General features: G+C 37.3%; 1 protein-coding gene across 1 annotated transcript; it reads right to left on the bottom strand.

Moving 5' to 3' along the window:
• Positions 1 to 261: 261 nt before the first annotated feature.
• On the bottom strand, positions 262 to 18,782 carry LOC135560354 (zinc finger protein 239-like). The gene is made up of 2 exons (XM_065002244.1): positions 18,102 to 18,782; positions 262 to 1,594 (listed from the first exon to the last, which is right to left on the bottom strand). The coding sequence occupies exons 1-2, from the start codon at positions 18,478 to 18,480 to the stop codon at positions 819 to 821; spliced, it is 1,155 nt and encodes a 384-aa protein (XP_064858316.1). The 5' UTR covers positions 18,481 to 18,782; the 3' UTR covers positions 262 to 818.
• Between the last annotated feature and the right edge of the window lie 4,828 nt (positions 18,783 to 23,610).

Below are 23,610 nucleotides of genomic sequence, written 5' to 3'. Positions count from 1 at the left end.
TAGAGAACATTACCAACCCCTTCGCTCCATCGGTTGGGGGCCTGTAAAACGTCTGCAACTAGAGAACATTACCAACCCCTTCGCTCCATCGGTTGGGGGCCTGTAAAACGTCTGCAACTAGAGAACATTACCAACCCCTTCGCTCCATCGGTTGGGGGCCTGTAAAACATCTGCAACTAGAGAACAACCCCTTCGCTCCGTATTTTCACACCTGCACTTTGGAGCTGCTACTCAAGAAAGCAAAAAAAGTTTGTATGCGGCTTTATTAACGCAATATTTATTAATTCTTTTTTTTTTTTACATTGTTTGCAAACTGATGTGATGCATATTAATGCCAAAATAACATGCAAAACAGGCAACCACAAAAAACGATATATATTCAATACCACATTAAATCATACTCAAAAAAGGTTTGCAGGAATTCCCAGGCCTCTCCTGTAAACCTTTTTAAACCAATTCCTGTAAAACTTTTTTGAATATGATTTAATAATGTGGTATTAAACAAAACCCCAAATTCTCAGTCAAAAGCACAAGTCAGAACACAGTCTCTCTATTCTCTCATGTGATTTCAGGTCCTCTGACTGGGAAAATGTCTTTCCACAATGAGAGCAGTGGTATGTCTTCTCCTCCTGTGTATTTGTATGAATTCTTTCAGGTTCCATAACCGGGTAAATCTTATTCCACACTGGGAGCAGTGGTAGGTCTTTTATCCTATGTGTCTCAGTGTTTTCAGGATCCCTAACAAGGTAAAATGTCTTTCCACATTGGGAGCAGTGGTCAGGTGTGTCCTCTCATGTGATGTGTGAAAATCTCTTTCCTCACTGGGAGAATTGGTAAGGCTTTTCTCCTGTGTGTATTCCTTTATGCCTTTTCAGGCTCGCTAAATGGGTAAAACTCTTTCCACAGAGGGAACACTTAAAAGGCTTTTCTCCCGTGTGTGTCCTCTCATGCTCTTTTAGATTGCCCAAAGTGGTCAAACTCTTTCCACACAGGGAGCAGTGGTGAGGCTTCTCTCCTGTATGTATTCTCTTATGTATTTTCAGGGTCTCTAAATGAGAAAAATACTTGCCACACTGGGAGCAGTAATAAGGCTTCTCTCCTGTGTGCATTCTCTCATGTGTTTTCAGACTCCCTATCTGGGTAAAACTCTTTCCACACAGAGAACAGTGGTAAGGCTTCTCTCCCGAGTGTATTTTCTCATGTTTTTTAAGATTGCCTAACATGGTGAAATTCTTTCCACACAGGGAGCAAGGGTAAGGCTTCTCTCCTGTATGAATTCTCTCGTGTATTTTCAGGCTTCCTAACTGAGTAAAACTCTTTCCACACTGGGAGCATTGGTACGTCTTCCTCCCTGCTGTATGTATTTCTTCATGCCTATTCAGGGCCCTTAACCAGGTAAAACTCTTTCCACACTGGGAACATTGAAAAGGCTTTTCTCCTGTGTGCATCGTCTCGTGCTGTTTTAGGTTCCAGAACCGGGTAAAACTCTTTCCACAGTGGGAGCAGTGGTGTGGTCTCCCTGGTTTGGACGTCTCTGGGTCTGGTTCCCCTGAAGGACTCTTCCCGCTGTCAGAGTGAGAGTCTGGTGTCTCTCCTGCCAAAGACAGAGTATTTGGTTAAATACTTAGAGCTCACTAATGAAGACTGGTCTCTCTCCTGCCAAAGACAGAGTATTGAGTGAAACTGAGACCTGAATGAAACCACCACATGATAAAACTGTCTTCCTATGAGGTTTAATCCAGAATAGATCCCTCAATAACAAATAAAGAGTGGCTGTTGTGATTTATAGGCCAATAAAAACACTATTAAACTTCATGGTTGTAGACCTAATGGATAAATAGACTAGTCAGTATAGGATACATGTATTAGACCTAATGGATAATTAGACTAGTCAGTATAGGATACATGTAATAGACTAGTCAGTATAGGATACATGTAATAGACTAGTCAGTATAGGATACATGTATTAGACCTAATAGATAAATAGACTAGTCAGTATAGGATACATGTAATAGACTAGTCAGTATAGGATACATGTATTAGACTAGTCAGTATAGGATACATGTATTAGACTAGTCAGTATAGGATACATGTAATAGACCTAATGGATAAATAGACTAGTCAGTATAGGATACATGTATTAGACCTAATGGATAAATAGACTAGTCAGTATAGGATACATGTATTAGACCTAATGGATAAATAGACTAGTCAGTATAGGATACATGTAATAGACTAGTCAGTATAGGATACATGTATTAGACCTAATGGATAAATAGACTAGTCAGTATAGGATACATGTAATAGACCTAATGGATAAATAGACTAGTCAGTATAGGATAGATGTATTAGACCTAATGGATAAATAGACTAGTCAGTATAGGATACATGTAATAGACTAGTCAGTATAGAATACATGTATTAGACCTAATAGATAAATAGACTAGTCAGTATAGGATACATGTATTAGACTAGTCAGTATAGGATACATGTATTAGACTAGTCAGTATAGGATACATGTAATAGACCTAATGGATAAATAGACTAGTCAGTATAGGATACATGTATTAGACCTAATGGATAAATAGACTAGTCAGTATAGGATACATGTATTAGACCTAATGGATAAATAGACTAGTCAGTATAGGATACATGTAATAGACTAGTCAGTATAGGATACATGTATTAGACCTAATGGATAAATAGACTAGTCAGTATAGGATACATGTAATAGACTAGTCAGTATAGAATACATGTAATAGACTAGTCAGTATAGAATACATGTATTAGACCTAATAGATAAATAGACTAGTCAGTATAGGATACATGTAATAGACTAGTCAGTATAGGATACATGTAATAGACTAGTCAGTATAGGATACATGTAATAGACCTAATGGATAAATAGACTAGTCAGTATAGGATACATGTATTAGACCTAATGGATAAATAGACTAGTCAGTATAGGATACATGTATTAGACCTAATGGATAAATAGACTAGTCAGTATAGGATACATGTATTAGACCTAATAGATAAATAGACTAGTCAGTATAGGATACATGTAATAGACTAGTCAGTATAGGATACATGTATTAGACCTAATAGATAAATAGACTAGTCAGTATAGGATACATGTAATAGACTAGTCAGTATAGGATACATGTAATAGACTAGTCAGTATAGGATACATGTAATAGACTAGTCAGTATAGGATACATGTAATAGACTAGTCAGTATAGGATACATGTAATAGACCTAATGGATAAATAGACTAGTCAGTATAGGATACATGTATTAGACCTAATAGATAAATAGACTAGTCAGTATAGGATACATGTAATAGACTAGTCAGTATAGGATACATGTATTAGACTAGTCAGTATAGGATACATGTAATAGACCTAATAGATAAATAGACTAGTCAGTATAGGATACATGTAATAGACTAGTCATTATAGGATACATGTAATAGACTAGTCAGTATAGGATACATGTAATAGACTAGTCAGTATAGGATACATGTAATAGACCTAATGGATAAATAGACTAGTCAGTATAGGATACATGTAATAGACTAGTCAGTATAGGATACATGTAATAGACTAGTCAGTATAGGATACATGTAATAGACTAGTCAGTATAGGATACATGTAATAGACTAGTCAGTATAGGATACATGTAATAGACCTAATGGATAAATAGACTAGTCAGTATAGGATACATGTAATAGACTAGTCAGTATAGGATACATGTAATAGACTAGTCAGTATAGGATACATGTATTAGACTAGTCAGTATAGGATACATGTAATAGACCTAATGGATAAATAGACTAGTCAGTATAGGATACATGTATTAGACCTAATGGATAAATAGACTAGTCAGTATAGGATACATGTATTAGACCTAATGGATAAATAGACTAGTCAGTATAGGATACATGTATTAGACCTAATGGATAAATAGACTAGTCAGTATAGGATACATGTATTAGACTAGTCAGTATAGGATACATGTAATAGACTAGTCAGTATAGGATACATGTAATAGACTAGTCAGTATAGGATACATGTAATAGACTAGTCAGTATAGGATACATGTAATAGACTAGTCAGTATAGGATACATGTAATAGACCTAATGGATAAATAGACTAGTCAGTATAGGATACATGTATTAGACCTAATAGATAAATAGACTAGTCAGTATAGGATACATGTATTAGACTAGTCAGTATAGGATACATGTATTAGACCTAATAGATAAATAGACTAGTCAGTATAGGATACATGTATTAGACCTAATGGATAAATAGACTAGTCAGTATAGGATACATGTATTAGACTAGTCAGTATAGGATACATGTATTAGACTAGTCAGTATAGGATACATGTAATAGACTAGTCATTATAGGATACATGTATTAGACCTAATGGATAAATAGACTAGTCAGTATAGGATACATGTAATAGACCTAATGGATAAATAGACTAGTCAGTATAGGATACATGTATTAGACTAGTCAGTATAGGATACATGTATTAGACCTAATGGATAAATAGACTAGTCAGTATAGGATACATGTATTAGACTAGTCAGTATAGGATACATGTAATAGACTAGTCAGTATAGGATACATGTATTAGACTAGTCAGTATAGGATACATGTATTAGACCTAATGGATAAATAGACTAGTCAGTATAGGATACATGTAATAGACTAGTCAGTATAGGATACATGTAATAGACTAGTCAGTATAGGATACATGTATTAGACCTAATGGATAAATAGACTAGTCAGTATAGGATACATGTAATAGACCTAATGGATAAATAGACTAGTCAGTATAGGATACATGTAATAGACCTAATGGATAAATAGACTAGTCAGTATAGGATACATGTATTAGACCTAATGGATAAATAGACTAGTCAGTATAGGATACATGTATTAGACCTAATAGATAAATAGACTAGTCAGTATAGGATACATGTAATAGACTAGTCAGTATAGGATACATGTAATAGACCTAATAGATAAATAGACTAGTCAGTATAGGATACATGTATTAGACTAGTCAGTATAGGATACATGTAATAGACTAGTCAGTATAGGATACATGTAATAGACTAGTCAGTATAGGATACATGTATTAGACTAGTCAGTATAGGATACATGTAATAGACTAGTCAGTATAGGATACATGTATTAGACCTAATGGATAAATAGACTAGTCAGTATAGGATACATGTATTAGACCTAATAGATAAATAGACTAGTCAGTATAGAATACATGTAATAGACTAGTCAGTATAGGATACATGTAATAGACTAGTCAGTATAGGATACATGTATTAGACCTAATAGATAAATAGACTAGTCAGTATAGGATACATGTATTAGACTAGTCAGTATAGGATACATGTATTAGACCTAATAGATAAATAGACTAGTCAGTATAGGATACATGTATTAGACTAGTCAGTATAGGATACATGTATTAGACCTAATAGATAAATAGACTAGTCAGTATAGGATACATGTATTAGACCTAATAGATAAATAGACTAGTCAGTATAGGATACATGTAATAGACTAGTCAGTATAGGATACATGTAATAGACTAGTCAGTATAGGATACATGTATTAGACCTAATGGATAAATAGACTAGTCAGTATAGGATACATGTATTAGACCTAATGGATAAATAGACTAGTCAGTATAGGATACATGTATTAGACCTAATAGATAAATAGACTAGTCAGTATAGGATACATGTAATAGACTAGTCAGTATAGGATACATGTAATAGACTAGTCAGTATAGGATACATGTAATAGACTAGTCAGTATAGGATACATGTAATAGACTAGTCAGTATAGGATACATGTATTAGACTAGTCAGTATAGGATACATGTATTAGACTAGTCAGTATAGGATACATGTATTAGACTAGTCAGTATAGGATACACGTATTAGACCTAATGGATAAATAGACTAGTCAGTATAGGATACATGTAATAGACTAGTCAGTATAGGATACATGTATTAGACTAGTCAGTATAGGATACATGTATTAGACTAGTCAGTATAGGATACATGTAATAGACCTAATGGATAAATAGACTAGTCAGTATAGGATACATGTATTAGACCTAATGGATAAATAGACTAGTCAGTATAGGATACATGTAATAGACTAGTCAGTATAGGATACATGTATTAGACTAGTCAGTATAGGATACATGTAATAGACCTAATGGATAAATAGACTAGTCAGTATAGGATACATGTAATAGACTAGTCAGTATAGGATACATGTAATAGACCTAATGGATAAATAGACTAGTCAGTATAGGATACATGTATTAGACCTAATAGATAAATAGACTAGTCAGTATAGGATACATGTATTAGACTAGTCAGTATAGGATACATGTATTAGACCTAATAGATAAATAGACTAGTCAGTATAGGATACATGTATTAGACCTAATAGATAAATAGACTAGTCAGTATAGGATACATGTAATAGACTAGTCAGTATAGGATACATGTAATAGACCTAATAGATAAATAGACTAGTCAGTATAGGATACATGTATTAGACTAGTCAGTATAGGATACATGTAATAGACTAGTCAGTATAGGATACATGTAATAGACTAGTCAGTATAGGATACATGTATTAGACTAGTCAGTATAGGATACATGTAATAGACTAGTCTAGTCATATAGGATACATGTATTAGACCTAATGGATAAATAGACTAGTCAGTATAGGATACATGTATTAGACCTAATAGATAAATAGACTAGTCAGTATAGAATACATGTAATAGACTAGTCAGTATAGGATACATGTAATAGACTAGTCAGTATAGGATACATGTATTAGACCTAATAGATAAATAGACTAGTCAGTATAGGATACATGTATTAGACTAGTCAGTATAGGATACATGTATTAGACCTAATAGATAAATAGACTAGTCAGTATAGGATACATGTATTAGACTAGTCAGTATAGGATACATGTATTAGACCTAATAGATAAATAGACTAGTCAGTATAGGATACATGTATTAGACCTAATAGATAAATAGACTAGTCAGTATAGGATACATGTAATAGACTAGTCAGTATAGGATACATGTAATAGACTAGTCAGTATAGGATACATGTATTAGACCTAATGGATAAATAGACTAGTCAGTATAGGATACATGTATTAGACCTAATGGATAAATAGACTAGTCAGTATAGGATACATGTATTAGACCTAATAGATAAATAGACTAGTCAGTATAGGATACATGTAATAGACTAGTCAGTATAGGATACATGTAATAGACTAGTCAGTATAGGATACATGTAATAGACTAGTCAGTATAGGATACATGTAATAGACTAGTCAGTATAGGATACATGTATTAGACTAGTCAGTATAGGATACATGTATTAGACTAGTCAGTATAGGATACATGTATTAGACTAGTCAGTATAGGATACACGTATTAGACCTAATGGATAAATAGACTAGTCAGTATAGGATACATGTAATAGACTAGTCAGTATAGGATACATGTATTAGACTAGTCAGTATAGGATACATGTATTAGACTAGTCAGTATAGGATACATGTAATAGACCTAATGGATAAATAGACTAGTCAGTATAGGATACATGTATTAGACCTAATGGATAAATAGACTAGTCAGTATAGGATACATGTAATAGACTAGTCAGTATAGGATACATGTAATAGACCTAATGGATAAATAGACTAGTCAGTATAGGATACATGTATTAGACCTAATAGATAAATAGACTAGTCAGTATAGGATACATGTATTAGACTAGTCAGTATAGGATACATGTATTAGACCTAATAGATAAATAGACTAGTCAGTATAGGATACATGTATTAGACCTAATAGATAAATAGACTAGTCAGTATAGGATACATGTAATAGACTAGTCAGTATAGGATACATGTAATAGACTAGTCAGTATAGGATACATGTATTAGACCTAATGGATAAATAGACTAGTCAGTATAGGATACATGTATTAGACCTAATGGATAAATAGACTAGTCAGTATAGGATACATGTATTAGACCTAATAGATAAATAGACTAGTCAGTATAGGATACATGTAATAGACTAGTCAGTATAGGATACATGTAATAGACTAGTCAGTATAGGATACATGTAATAGACTAGTCAGTATAGGATACATGTAATAGACTAGTCAGTATAGGATACATGTATTAGACTAGTCAGTATAGGATACATGTATTAGACTAGTCAGTATAGGATACATGTATTAGACTAGTCAGTATAGGATACACGTATTAGACCTAATGGATAAATAGACTAGTCAGTATAGGATACATGTAATAGACTAGTCAGTATAGGATACATGTATTAGACTAGTCAGTATAGGATACATGTATTAGACTAGTCAGTATAGGATACATGTAATAGACCTAATGGATAAATAGACTAGTCAGTATAGGATACATGTATTAGACCTAATGGATAAATAGACTAGTCAGTATAGGATACATGTAATAGACTAGTCAGTATAGGATACATGTAATAGACCTAATGGATAAATAGACTAGTCAGTATAGGATACATGTATTAGACCTAATGGATAAATAGACTAGTCAGTATAGGATACATGTAATAGACTAGTCAGTATAGGATACATGTATTAGACTAGTCAGTATAGGATACATGTATTAGACTAGTCAGTATAGGATACATGTATTAGACCTAATGGATAAATAGACTAGTCAGTATAGGATACATGTAATAGACTAGTCAGTATAGGATACATGTATTAGACTAGTCAGTATAGGATACATGTATTAGACTAGTCAGTATAGGATACATGTAATAGACTAGTCAGTATAGGATACATGTAATAGACTAGTCAGTATAGGATACATGTAATAGACTAGTCAGTATAGGATACATGTAATAGACTAGTCAGTATAGGATACATGTAATAGACTAGTCAGTATAGGATACATGTATTAGACCTAATGGATAAATAGACTAGTCAGTATAGGATACATGTATTAGACTAGTCAGTATAGGATACATGTAATAGACTAGTCAGTATAGGATACATGTAATAGACTAGTCAGTATAGGATACATGTAATAGACCTAATGGATAAATAGACTAGTCAGTATAGGATACATGTATTAGACTAGTCAGTATAGGATACATGTAATAGACTAGTCAGTATAGGATACATGTAATAGACTAGTCAGTATAGGATACATGTATTAGACCTAATAGATAAATAGACTAGTCAGTATAGGATACATGTAATAGACTAGTCAGTATAGGATACATGTAATAGACTAGTCAGTATAGGATACATGTATAAAATAAGGCTGTAACGTAACAAAAATGTGGAAAAAGTCAAGGGGTCTGAATACTTTCCGAATCCACTGTGACGCTTTTCTAGGAGCAGGTTTTTGATATTCTATTGATGATATTAATCAAGAACATGTTTTATTTTTGGATCTACGATTTCACAACTTGTTTTAATCAAACTATATTGAGGGGCTGTGTCATTGTGTACCATCATCTCTATTTAAACTATATCGAGGAGCTGTGTCATTGTGTACCACTGTCTCTATTTAAACTATATCGAGGGGCTGTGTCATTGTGTACCATCATCTCTATTTAAACTATATCGAGGGGCTGTGTCATTGTGTACCACCGTCTCTATTTAAACTATATCGAGGGGCTGTGTCATTGTGTACCATCATCTCTATTTAAACTATATTGAGGGGCTGTGTCATTGTGTACCATCATCTCTATTTAAACTATATCAAGGGGCTGTGTCATTGTGTACCATCATCTCTATTTAAACTATATCGAGGGGCTGTGTCATTGTGTACCATCATCTCTATTTAAACTATATCGAGGGGCTGTGTCATTGTGTACCATCATCTCTATTTAAACTATATTGAGGGGCTGTGTCATTGTGTACCACTGTCTCTATTTAAACTATATTGAGGGGCTGTGTCATTGTGTACCACTATGTCTATTTAAACTATATCGAGGGGCTGTGTCATTGTGTACCACTGTCTCTATTTAAACTATATCGAGGGGCTGTGTCATTGTGTACCATCATCTCTATTTAAACTATATCGAGGAGCTGTGTCATTGTGTACCATCATCTCTATTTAAACTATATCGAGGGGCTGTGTCATTGTGTACCATCATCTCTATTTAAATTATATCGAGGGGCTGTGTCATTGTGTACCACTGTCTCTATTTAAACTATATTGAGGGGCTGTGTCATTGTGTACCATCATCTCTATTTAAACTATATTGAGGGGCTGTGTCATTGTGTACCACTGTCTCTATTTAAACTATATTGAGGGGCTGTGTTATTGTGTACCACTGTCTCTATTTGCAGTAATTCATAGTCCATTATATTGTGAAAGGTTTGTCTCATTGAGTCATTTTATTTCATTAATTCATATTATTTTAAATCTACTCATATTTCAACATTGGTGCCTTATTCTAATGTATTAGCTACCATGGAGCCTTATTCTAATGTATTAGCTACCATGGAGCCTTATTCTATTATAATGTATTAGCTACCATGGAGCCTTATTATAATGTATTAGCTACCATGGAGCCTTATCCTATTATAATGTATTAGCTACCATGGAGCCTTATTATAATGTATTAGCTACCATGGAGCCTTATTCTATTATAATGTATTAGCTACCATGGAGCCTTATTCTAATGTATTAGCTACCATGGAGCCTTATTCTACTGTATTAGCTACCATGGAGCCTTATTCTAATGTATTAGCTACCATGGAGCCTTATTCTATTATAATGTATTAGCTACCATGGAGCCTTATTATAATGTATTAGCTACCATGGAGCCTTATTATAATGTATTAGCTACCATGGAGCCTTATTATATTATAATGTATTAGCTACCATGGTGCCTTATTCTAATGTATTAGCTACCATGGAGCCTTATTATAATGTATTAGCTACCATGGAGCCTTATTATAATGTATTAGCTACCATGGAGCCTTATTATATTATAATGTATTAGCTACCATGGAGCCTTATTATATTATAATGTATTAGCTACCATGGAGCCTTATTATATTATAATGTATTAGCTACCATGGAGCCTTATTCTATTATAATGTATTAGCTACCATGGAGCCTTATTCTATTATAATGTATTAGCTACCATGGAGCCTTATTATATTATAATGTATTAGCTACCATGGAGCCTTATTCTATTATAATGTATTAGCTACCATGGAGCCTTATTATATTATAATGTATTACAGTGAATAAAGACGACCCTCAGACTCCTCTTCCCTTTCCCCCATGTGAACCATACTGAATAAAGACGATCCTCAGACTCCTCTTTTTGCACGTTGCACACCTCAGGCGAGTAATACCCTGTGACTTCTTTAATATTAGACATAGCACCAGGTGTTATGGACAAATAGACACACACCCCCACCCGTCGTCTTGCCAGACGTAACGTCTCTGTCCTACCGATACACAGTAAACCCAGCCAGCTCTATATTATCCATGTCCTCGTTGACTCGTTGAAACATAAAATTACAGTTTGTAATGTGCCGTTGGTAGGATATAAGTGCATTTTTTGTTTTCCAACAACGTTGGCCAATAGAAGGGTTGGTAGTGGAGGTTTACTCACTCGCCCGACCTCCGCCCCCTTTTTATCCGTCTTTTCTTTACGCAAATGATGGGGATTTGGGCCCTTTCTCGAGAAAGCAGTATATCTTAGGGCTTATCTTTAGGCCTGGTCGGGTATCTGCAGTATATCCTTCAAATGATGGGGATTTGGGCCCTTTCTCGAGAAAGCAGTATATCTTAGGGCTTATCTTTAGGCCTGGTGGGTATCTGCAGTATATCCTTCAAATGATGGGGATTTGGGCCTGAGAAAGCAGTATATCTTAGGGCTTATCTTTAGGCCTGGTCGGGTATCTGCAGTATATCCTTCAAATGATGGGGATTTGGGCCCTTTCTCGAGAAAGCAGTATATCTTAGGGCTTATCTTTAGGCCTGGTCGGGTATCTGCAGTATATCCTTCAAATGATGGGGATTTGGGCCTGTTCTCGAGAAAGCAGTATATCTTAGGGCTTATCTTTAGGCCTGGTCGGGTATCTGCAGTATATCCTTCAAATGATGGGGATTTGGGCCCTTTCTCGAGAAAGCAGTATATCTTAGGGCTTATCTTTAGGCCTGGTCGGGTATCTGCAGTATATCCTTCAAATGATGGGGATTTGGGCCTGTTCTCGAGAAAGCAGTATATCTTAGGGCTTATCTTTAGGCCTGGTCGGGTATCTGCAGTATATCCTTCAAATGATGGGGATTTGGGCCTGTTCTGATGAGAAAGCAGTATATCTTAGGGCTTATCTTTAGGCCTGGTCGGGTATCTGCAGTATATCCTTCAAATGATGGGGATTTGGGCCTGTTCTCGAGAAAGCAGTATATCTTAGGGCTTATCTTTAGGCCTGGTCGGGTATCTGCAGTATATCCTTCGCCTCGGACTCGTTAAAGAAAAAACATCTTTGTTCAGTTCGAGGTGAGTAATCCCAGTTCTGATGTCCAGAAGTTATTTTTTGGGTCATAAGAAACGGTAGCAGCAACAACATGTACAAAATAAGTTAAAAGATAACTTTTTTTTTTTTTTTTAAATTACAAAATAACACAGTTGGTTAGGAGCCCGTAAAACGACAGCCAATAACTTATCAATGACCCAGTTAATTTAATACCTACCATTGTATCGCTGAGTTGTCATAATGATGTCATAATGCGTCAGCAAATTTACATTTACATTTAAGTCATTTAGCAGACTTACAAATTGGTGCTTTCACCTTATGACATCCAGTGGAACAGCCACTTTACAATAGTGCATCTAGGTCTTTTAAGGGGGGGGGGGAGGGGTGAGAAGGATTACTTTATCCTATCCTAGGTATTCCTTAAAGAGGTGGGGTTTCAGGTGTCTCCGGAAGGTGGTGATTGACTCCGCTGTCCTGGCGTCGTGAGGGAGTTTGTTCCACCATTGGGGGGCCAGAGCAAATGTACATTATCCCACACGGCGTTGGAAGACAATGCAAGTAATTTATGTCCCTCTAACCAGTGGTGTAAAGTACTTAAGGAAAAATACTTTAAAGTACTACTTAAGTACTTTTTTTTGGGCTATCTGTACTTTACTCATTTATATTGTTGACAACTTTTACTTCACTACATTCCTAAAGATAATAATGTACTTTTTTTACAACATACATTTTCCCTTGACACCCAAAAAAATACTCGTTACATTTTGAACGCTTGGCAGGCCAGGAAAGTGGTCCAATTCACACACTTATCAAGAGAACACATCCCTACTGCCTCTGATCTGGAGGACTCACTAAACACATGCTTCGTTTGTAAATTATGTCCGAGTGTTGGAGTGTACCCCCTTGACTATCTGTACAATTGTAAAACAAGAAAACAATGCCATCTGCTTTGCTTAAGACTTTTACTGTTGATGGTTATGTATATTTTAGCAATTCAATTTACTTTTGAAACTTAGGAATATTTAGAACCAAGTGGTATTTTACTGGCCGACCATCCTTGATAATGTATGTAATATCAACAAGAGAGATATATTTTCTTTTCTTGGTGATTTTCAATACTGACTTCAATATTTCACTATCAACAAGCTGCCCATTCAAGACAAAAACCCTCAAAACTGCAACCAGTGCCTGCAACCTGGTTCAGGATATCAGTATCCCTGGGTTGTCAACGGTCATGGTCACAACATGTTGAAACAACAGTAGCTAGGATGGGGAGAAGTATAACAAATGATGGACTGCTCTGTCTTCTTAAACAACACTATCAACAAGGCAGCTCCTACAGGCTCTAGTTTTGTCACACCTGGACTACTGTTCAGTCGTGTGGTCAGGTCCTACAGGCTCTAGTTTTGTCACACCTGGACTACTGTTCAGTCGTGTGGTCAGGTGCCACAAAGAGGGACTTAGGAAAAATGTAAATAGGCTCAGAACAGAGCAGCACGACTGGCCCTTGGATGTACACAGAGAGCTAACGATGATATGCATGTCAATCTCTCCTGGCTCAAAGTGGAGGAGAGATGCATCACTGCATGTATTTGTGAGAGGTGTTGACAAGCTGAATGCACCGAACTGTCTGCTTGAACTACTGGCACACAGCTCAGACACCCATGTCTACCCCACAAGACATGCCACCAGAGGTCTCTTCACAATCCCCAAGTACAGAACAGACTATGGGAGAAGCACAGTACTACATAGAGAAATGACTACATGGAACTATATTCCACATCAGGTAACTGATGCAAGTACAGTAGAATCAGATTTGAAAAAACCCCCAGATAAAATACACCTTATGGAACAGTGTGGACAATGAAGAACCACATACACACACGCATACATATGAGAAGACGCACACTCTACACATGGACTATGTACTGTAGATATGTGGTGGTAGAGTAGTGGCCTGATGGAACACAATGTGTTGTAGATATGTGGTGGTAGAGTAGTGGCCTGATGGAACACAATGTGTTGTAGATATGTGGTAGTAGTGTAGTGGTCTGAGGGAACACAATGTGTTGTAGATATGTGGTAGTAGAGTATTGGCCTGATGGAACACAATGTGTTGTAGATATGTGGTGGTAGAGTAGTGGCCTGATGGAACACAATGTGTTGTAGATATGTGGTGGTAGAGTAGTGGCCTGATGGAACACAATGTGTTGTAGATATGTGGTAGTAGTGTAGTGGTCTGAGGGAACACACTTAATGTATTGTAGAGTAGTGGTGGTAGAGTAGTGGCCTGATGGAACACAATGTGTTGTAGATATGTGGTAGTAGAGTAGTGGCCTGATGGAACACAATGTGTTGTAGATATGTGGTAGTAGAGTAGTGGCCTGATGGAACACAATGTGTTGTAGATATGTGGTAGTAGAGTAGTGGCCTGATGGAACACAATGTATTGTAGATATGTGGTAGTAGAGTAGTGGCCTGATGGAACACAATGTGTTGTAGATATGTGGTAGTAGAGTAGTGGTCTGATGGAACACACTTAATGTATTGTAGATATGTGGTAGTAGAGTAGTGGCCTGATGGAACACACTTAATGTATTGTAGATATGTGGTAGTAGAGTAGTGGCCTGATGGAACACACTTAATGTATTGTAGAGTAGTGGTGGTAGAGTAGTGGCCTGATGGAACACAATGTGTTGTAGATATGTGGTAGTAGAGTAGTGGCCTGATGGAACACAATGTATTGTAGATATGTGGTAGTAGAGTAGTGGCCTGATGGAACACAATGTGTTGTAGATATGTGGTAGTAGAGTAGTGGTCTGATGGAACACACTTAATGTATTGTAGATATGTGGTAGTAGAGTAGTGGTCTGATGGAACACACTTAATGTATTGTAGATATGTGGTAGTAGAGTAGTGGCCTGATGGAACACACTTAATGTATTGTAGAGTAGTGGTCTGAGGGAACACACTTAATGTATTGTAGATATGTGGTCTGAGGGAACACACTGTGTTGTAGATATGTGGTAGTAGAGTAGTGGTCTGATGGAACACAATGTGTTGTAGATATGTGGTAGTAGTGTAGTGGTCTGATGGAACACACTTAATGTATTGTAGATATGTGGTAGTAGAGTAGTGGCCTGATGGAACACAATGTGTTGTAGATATGTGGTAGTAGAGTAGTGGTCTGATGGAACACACTTAATGTATTGTAGATATGTGGTAGTAGTGTAGTGGTCTGATGGAACACACTTAATGTATTGTAGATATGTGGTAGTAGAGTAGTGGTCTGATGGAACACACTTAATGTATTGTAGATATGTGGTAGTAGAGTAGTGGTCTGATGGAACACAATGTGTTGTAGATATGTGGTAGTAGAGTAGTGGTCTGATGGAACACACTTAATGTATTGTAGATATGTGGTAGTAGAGTAGTGGTCTGATGGAACACAATGTGTTGTAGATATATGGTAGTAGAGTAGTGGTCTGATGGAACACAATGTGTTGTAGATATGTGGTAGTAGAGTAGTGGTCTGAGGGAACACACTTAATGTATTGTAGATATATGGTAGTAGTGTAGTGGTCTGATGGAACACAATGTGTTGTAGATATATGGTAGTAGAGTAGTGGTCTGATGGAACACACTGTGTTGTAGATATGTGGTAGTAGTGTAGTGGTCTGATGGAACACACTTAATGTATTGTAGATATATGGTAGTAGTGTAGTGGTCTGATGGAACACAATGTGTTGTAGATATATGGTAGTAGAGTAGTGGTCTGATGGAACACAATGTGTTGTAGATATATGGTAGTAGAGTAGTGGTCTGAGGGAACACACTTAATGTATTGTAGATATGTGGTAGTAGAGTAGAGGTCTGAGGACACACAATGTGTTGTAGATATGTGGTAGTAGAGTAGTGGTCTGAGGGAACACACTTAATGTATTGTAGAGTAGTGGTCTGATGGAACACACTTAATGTATTGTAGATATGTGGTAGTAGTGTAGTGGCCTGATGGAACACAATGTGTTGTAGATATGTGGTAGTAGAGTAGTGGTCTGATGGAACACACTTAATGTATTGTAGAGTAGTGGTGGTAGAGTAGTGGCCTGATGGAACACAATATGATGTAGATATGTGGTAGTAGAGTAGTGGTCTGAGGGAACACACTTAATGTATTGTAGAGTAGTGGTGGTAGAGTAGTGGCCTGATGGAACACAATGTGTTGTAGATATGTGGTAGTAGTGTAGTGGTCTGATGGAACACAATGTGTTGTAGATATGTGGTAGTAGAGTAGTGGTCTGATGGAACACACTTAATGTATTGTAGATATGTGGTAGTAGAGTAGTGGTCTGATGGAACACAATATGATGTAGATATGTGGTAGTAGAGTAGTGGTCTGATGGAACACACTTAATGTATTGTAGATATGTGGTAGTAGAGTAGTGGTCTGAGGGAACACACTTAATGTATTGTAGAGTAGTGGTCTGATGGAACACACTTAATGTATTGTAGAGTAGTGGTCTGATGGAACACACTTAATGTATTGTAGAGTAGTGGTCTGAGGGAACACTTAATGTATTGTAGAGTAGTGGTCTGAGGGAACACACTGTGTTGTAGATATGTGGTAGTAGAGTAGAGGTCTGAGGACACACTTAATGTATTGTAGATATGTGGTAGTAGAGTAGTGGTCTGATGGAACACAATGTGTTGTAGATATGTGGTAGTAGAGTAGTGGTCTGATGGAACACACTTAATGTATTGTAGATATGTGGTAGTAGAGTAGTGGTCTGATGGAACACACGTAATGTATTGTAGATATGTGGTAGTAGAGTAGTGGCCTGATGGAACACATTAACGTATTGTAGATATGTGGTAGTAGAGTAGTGGCCTGATGGAACACAATATGATGTAGATATGTGGTAGTAGAGTAGTGGCCTGATGGAACACACTTAATTTGTTGTGAAAAGCGTTATGAAATGTAATGTCATGTAATATTTAAAAAAAAATCATATATAATATATTACTGCCTTAATGTTGCTGGACCCCAGGAAGAGTAGCTGCTGCCTTGGCAGGAACTAATGGGGATCCATAATAAACCCCAGGAAGAGTAGCTGCTGCCTTGGCAGGAACTAATGGGGATCCATAATAAACCCCAGGAAGAGTAGCTGCTGCCTTGGCGGGAACTAATGGGGAAGAGTAGCTGCTGCCTTAGCACAACCTAAAAAGAGATCCTTAATAAATACAAATGGAACTACCTCCATGTTTTGAGGATATACAGAGTTCATTTACAGTTACATTGTTTACAAATAATGAGAGTAAAACAAGCTTATATTTTGGGTTCGGATAGAGTACAACAGTTGAACTAAATTCAGTGGACATTTATAAGTTATATTCTCCCAGAATCAATGGCGAGGCTCAGAGCCAGATATTAAAACGATATATTAATTCAACAAGGGCAGTTTGTGACCCTGCTTTTAAGACAGTACTCACGGGTGTTAATCAGATCTTCAGCCTCCTCTTCCTCTTCAAAAGGTTCTTTCTCTTCTTTCACTATAACATCCTCCTCCTCTTCCTCCATTTTAATTCTGAAAGCTTCTACCTCTTCTTCCACTGTGACAGCCTCTATCCCCTCTTCATCTTTCACTCTAATATGTCCTTTCTCTTCTTTCACTGTAACATCCTTCTCTTCTTTCAATGTGATACTGATAGCCTCTTCTACCTCCTCTTTCATTCTGAAAGCGTCTTCCTCTCCTTTAACTGTAATATCCCCCTCCTCTTCTTTTACGACAATGTTCAGTCCCAGAGCTTCTTTCTCCGTCCAGTAGACCTCCTCTTCTTTATCAGGAGGAGAGTAGCTTAGTGAGCTCATGGTCGGAGATGTTAGCTAGTTAGCATTAACGACTAGCCTGGTTCTAAGCTAATTCAGCAATCCAGCTAGCTACTATCTTAACAACGTATATATTTAATTAAATGGGGAAACTAGCTATACGAAATAAGTATGTTTTAAACACAGGGACCAATATACACCGAAACAGTCTTTCGAGCTCATACGTTTCGACTATATTGGCTAACAAGCTACGGAGGTGTCTGACAAGCTGCTGTTGTTGAAGAAACTTCCCGTTCCGTCCACTAGATTATACGTCACGCTGGTAGCGACGCCCGAAAGACGCTCATCACCATCTGCGGCCTGGAGTGGGGAAGTTGATTGATTAGTGCAGATTTGTAATGAGTATACAATCAAAACATATTTTGCATCTGCTACACACAGTGGTGTAAAGTACTTAGGTAAAAATGACTTCAAAGTTCTACTTAAGTCGTTTTTGGGGGGTATCTGTACTTTACTATTCTTATTTTTGACAACTTTTACTAAAGAAAATTATGCACGTTTTATTCCATACATTTTCCCTGACACCCAAAAGTACTCATTACATGTTTAAATGCTTAGCAGGACAGGAAAATGGTCTAATTCACACACTTATCAAGACAACATCCCTGGTCATCCCTACTGCCTCACCAAACAGACTCACTAAACCTAAATGAATTGTTTGTAAATGATGTCTGAGTGTTTAAGTGTGCCCCTGCATGAAATCATGCCGCCTGGTTTGCTTAATATAAGGAATGTGAAATGCTTTAATACTTTTACTCTTGATACTTGAGAATATTTGATCAATTATTTTTACTTTTGATAGTTAAGTATATTTAAAACCAAACACTTTTAAGACTTTTACTCAAGTAGTATTTTACTCGGTGACTTTCACTTTTTTCTTGAGTAACTTTCTATTAAAGTATCTTTACTTTGACTTATGATAATTGGGTACTTTTTCCACATCTGCATTTAAAGGGAAATGTCACATCTTTTATTTACGTCATATCCGGATGTAACCTAAAAACATTACCCCAGTTTGATATGCTGCTTGTGTATTCATTCCCATATCAGCAAAATAAAACGTCATGTTTTGGTTACAGAGAAACAACCACATGGTTAGCTAGTTGGCTTCAGCAGGTTCTACCATTTCACAATAGTCTGTAATGACTAGTTAACAAAATACGGTTTTGTTGTGAAAGCAAAATAAGTGTATCTAGCCTTTTAGCTCCCTCTGGTTGATGAATGCTAATCTAGCCTTTTAGCTCCCTCTGGTTGATGACTGCTAGCTAGCCTTTTAGCTCCTTCTGGTTGATGACTGCTAGCTAGCCTTTTAGCTCCCTCTGGTTGATGACTGCTAGCTAGCCTTTTAGCTCCCTCTGGTTGATGACTGCTAGCTAGCCTTTTAGCTCCCTCTGGTTGATGACTGCTAGCTAGCCTTTTAGCTCCCTCTGGTTGATGAATGCTAGCTAGCCTTTTAGCTCCCTCTGGTTGATGACTGCTAGCTAGCCTTTTAGCTCCCTCTGGTTGATGACTGCTAGCTAGCCTTTTAGCTCCTTCTGGTTGATGACTGCTAGCTAGCCTTTTAGCTCCCTCTGGTTGATGACTGCTAGCTAACATTTTAGCTCCCTCTGGTTGATGACTGCTAGCTAGCCTTTTAGCTCCTTCTGGTTGATGACTGCTAGCTAGCCTTTTAGCTCCCTCTGGTTGATGAATGCTAGCTAGCCTTTTAGCTCCCTCTGGTTGATGACTGCTAGCTAGATAGCCTTTTGCTGCCTTGGCAACAGCTATTGGGAATCCATAATAAATATAAATACCCCCAATTTGTAAGTCGCTCTGGATAAGAGCGTCTGCTAAATGACTTAAATGTAAATGTTTTGCTGTTTAAATTGAGCAGTTTTTCTTATTCACAATAAAGAGTACCATAATGATAGTCACTTCATACTTGTGTTGTTTCCAGTATTTTGGAAGGCTAGACCGTCAAGACAATTACTTAACCTTTCTGGCTGTAGTAACTAGTGACATCCTTGTTGTTGTGAAGAAGCTGTCATGTCCACCAGATTATACGTCACACCGGCAGCATTGCCTGAAAGACCGGGTAACGCATTTGAAGAAAATATTAAATGTATTTTTCATTTCTTTCAATAAAGATAAATATTATATTGAGGCGTACAAAGAGGAACATATGTTAATTTATTCGTTTTTACACAATCAGTCAAATAAACAGTTGATTTTAACAATGCTATTCAAATGAGCCGCTAGCTATATACATGGTATTAGAATAGATAGATACCCATATATACAGTACCAGTCAAAAGTTTGGACACATCTACTAATTCAAGGGTTTTTCTTTATTTTTACTATTTTCTACATTGTAGAATAATAATGAAGACATAAAACTACAAAATAACATATATAATAGGGATGCACCGATATTACATTTTTGGCCAATACCGATAACCGATATTAAAAAATGTTTGTGGCTTCTTAAGCATTCTACTACAGTTAAATAGTTGAAACACACACACACACACACACACACATACACATACACACAGACAGACACAGACAGACAGACAGACACAGACACAGACACACACACACTGAACCAAAAAGTTATTTTGTTTGTATTTACGTATGTTCTCATTACCAGTGAAACAAAACCTATTTATTTCACTTATGTGCTGTTTCGTGGTTCATTTGTTCAGTCATTTCATTCTCAACCAGGATTTCACCATACATGTCAAGCAGTGAAGTTTCAGCTCTGTCTGTCCGTGTCCTCTTCCTCCTTGCCCACGGTCACTGTGTCCGTTTTCCATCTTGTCCAGCTCTGTCAGTCCGTGGCCTCTCTTCCTCCTTGCCCACGGTCACTGTGTCCGTTTTCCATCTTGTCCAGCTCTGTCAGTCCGTGGCCTCTCTTCCTTGTCTGTAACATTTCATGTAAACCCTGTTTCTTGTCTGTATTGAAGTAGCGGGTCCTTGTACCTAGCATCGAGCACGGCGGCGACACAGTAAAGAGGCTCAGAGAGAATGCCTGTTAAAGAAGTAGCGGTCCTTGTACCTAGCATCGAGCACGGCGGCGACACAGTAAAGAGGCTCAGAGAGAATGCCTGTTAAAGAAGTAGCGGGTCTTGTACCTAGTGTAACGGATGTGAAACGGCTAGCTAGTTAGCGGTGGTGCGCGCTAAATAGCGTTTCAATCGGTGACTTCGCTTGCTCTGAGACCTTGAAGCTCTGCAAGGGCCGCGGCTTTTGTACCTAGCATCGAGCACGGCGGCGACACAGTAAAGTGGCTCATAGAGAATACCACCGAATCGCTTGTCGACAGCTTCTAGTTGAGTACTTTTACAAGTTTTAATCCTCTACCTTCTTGCCCTTTGTGCTGTTGTCTGTGCCCAATAATGTTTGTACCATGTCCTGCTGCTGCCATGTTGTGTTGCTACCATGCTGTGTTGTCATGTGTTGCTATTTAGCGCGCACCACCGCTAACTAGCTAGCCGTTTCACATCCATTACACCTAGTAATTTTTTTTTAAAAAAGGTTACATATACATATTTTTTTAAATAAATAAAACCCCACGGTCGGCAGTTTTGTTGAGTGTTTCAATGCCATGACAGAGCGTATCACGTCTGCTGCAGACACAGTTGAGGAGCTTATTTCTCCAAACAGTTGTTAGAATGTTTCAAAGTTTCAAACATGTTCTCAAATGCAATTCAAATGGCAGCATTGGTATGAGAACCAGCACATTCTTGAACATGCAATACGGCTTTTCCCTAAGTACGAAATCCTCGTCGACCAACTGTGCTGTCAGACTCAGCATGCCCATTGCTGGTCCAAATGTCAGTCGTGAAGATAATAACAGTGACACCCATAAGCAAGTAGCTCATGGATGTGAGTTTCAACAACTCTGAGACTCTGTGTAACTCCGGTAGGGCAACTCCACCGGTGCAGATCGGTTGATTTTCAAGGGCAATGAATTCCATTATCTTGGCGATAGTGGATTTCACCTTTGTGTTGCCAGACTGAAATTTTCGTACCCTTTCAAATGACTGCTGGACTTGAACTTGTTTAGTTGTTTGAAGTGTGAACTTATTTTTTTTTCTGATTTTGTTCTAAGTCGTCGCAGAACACCTGGGGGTGATGCACTTTCAAATGAGTCATTGTGGTATTGAAAAGATTTCCCTTTCTCCTCAGGAAATAATAGCAGCACAAACATTGCATATGGCCTTTTTTGTTATCGTCCTTTGAAACTTTAAAATCGATCCACACAGCAGACATTGTGGGCTAGGTTAGGAATGCTGTGCAAATGAATGAATTAAAAATCCTACAATGTGATTTTCTGGATTTTTTCTCTCATTTTGTCTGTCATAGTTGAAGTGTACCTATGATGAAAATTACAGGCCTCTCTCATCTTTTTAAGTGGGAGAACTTGCACAATTGGTGGCTGACTAAATACTTTTTTGCCCCACTGTATCGTATAATACATTACGTCATCTACCTACTTTATATGCGCGTCAGCTTTGACGTCGGTTTTGCCCATCGGCGTTAAACTAGACATCGGGCCGACATTGGCATTGTTAGCTATAATCAGCCGATTCCGATATGCTAACCGATATATCGTAACCCTAATATAGACACAGTGCATTCAGAAAGTATTCAGAACCCTTGACTTTTTCCACATTTTGTTACAGCCTTATTCTAAAATAAATTAAATTGTTTTTGTTCTCATCAATCTACACACAATACCCCCTAATGACATCACAATACCCCCTAATGACATCACAATACCCCATAATGACATCACAATACCCCCTAATGACTAAGCAAAAACAGGTTTTAAGAAATGTTTGCAAATGTATAAAAAAAATATCACATTTACATTAGTATTCAGACCCTTTACTCAGTACTTTGTTGAAGCACCTTTGGCAGCGATCACATCCTAGAGTCTTCTTAGGTATGTTGCTACAAGCTTGGCACACCTGTATTTGGGGAGTTTCTCCCATTCTTCTCTGCAGATCCTCTCAAGCTCTGTCAGGTTGGATGGGGAGCGTCGCTGCACAGCTATTTTCAGATCTCTTCAAAGATGTTAGATCGGGTTCAAGTCCGGGCTCTTGCTGGGCCACTCAAGGACATTCA

The sequence above is a fragment of the Oncorhynchus nerka genome, linkage group LG15, assembly GCF_034236695.1.
Source record: "Oncorhynchus nerka isolate Pitt River linkage group LG15, Oner_Uvic_2.0, whole genome shotgun sequence".
Classification (NCBI taxonomy): Eukaryota; Metazoa; Chordata; class Actinopteri; order Salmoniformes; family Salmonidae; genus Oncorhynchus; species Oncorhynchus nerka.
The sequence above is the reverse complement of the archived record's forward strand: the minus strand, read 5'-3'. Positions and strand labels throughout refer to the sequence as shown.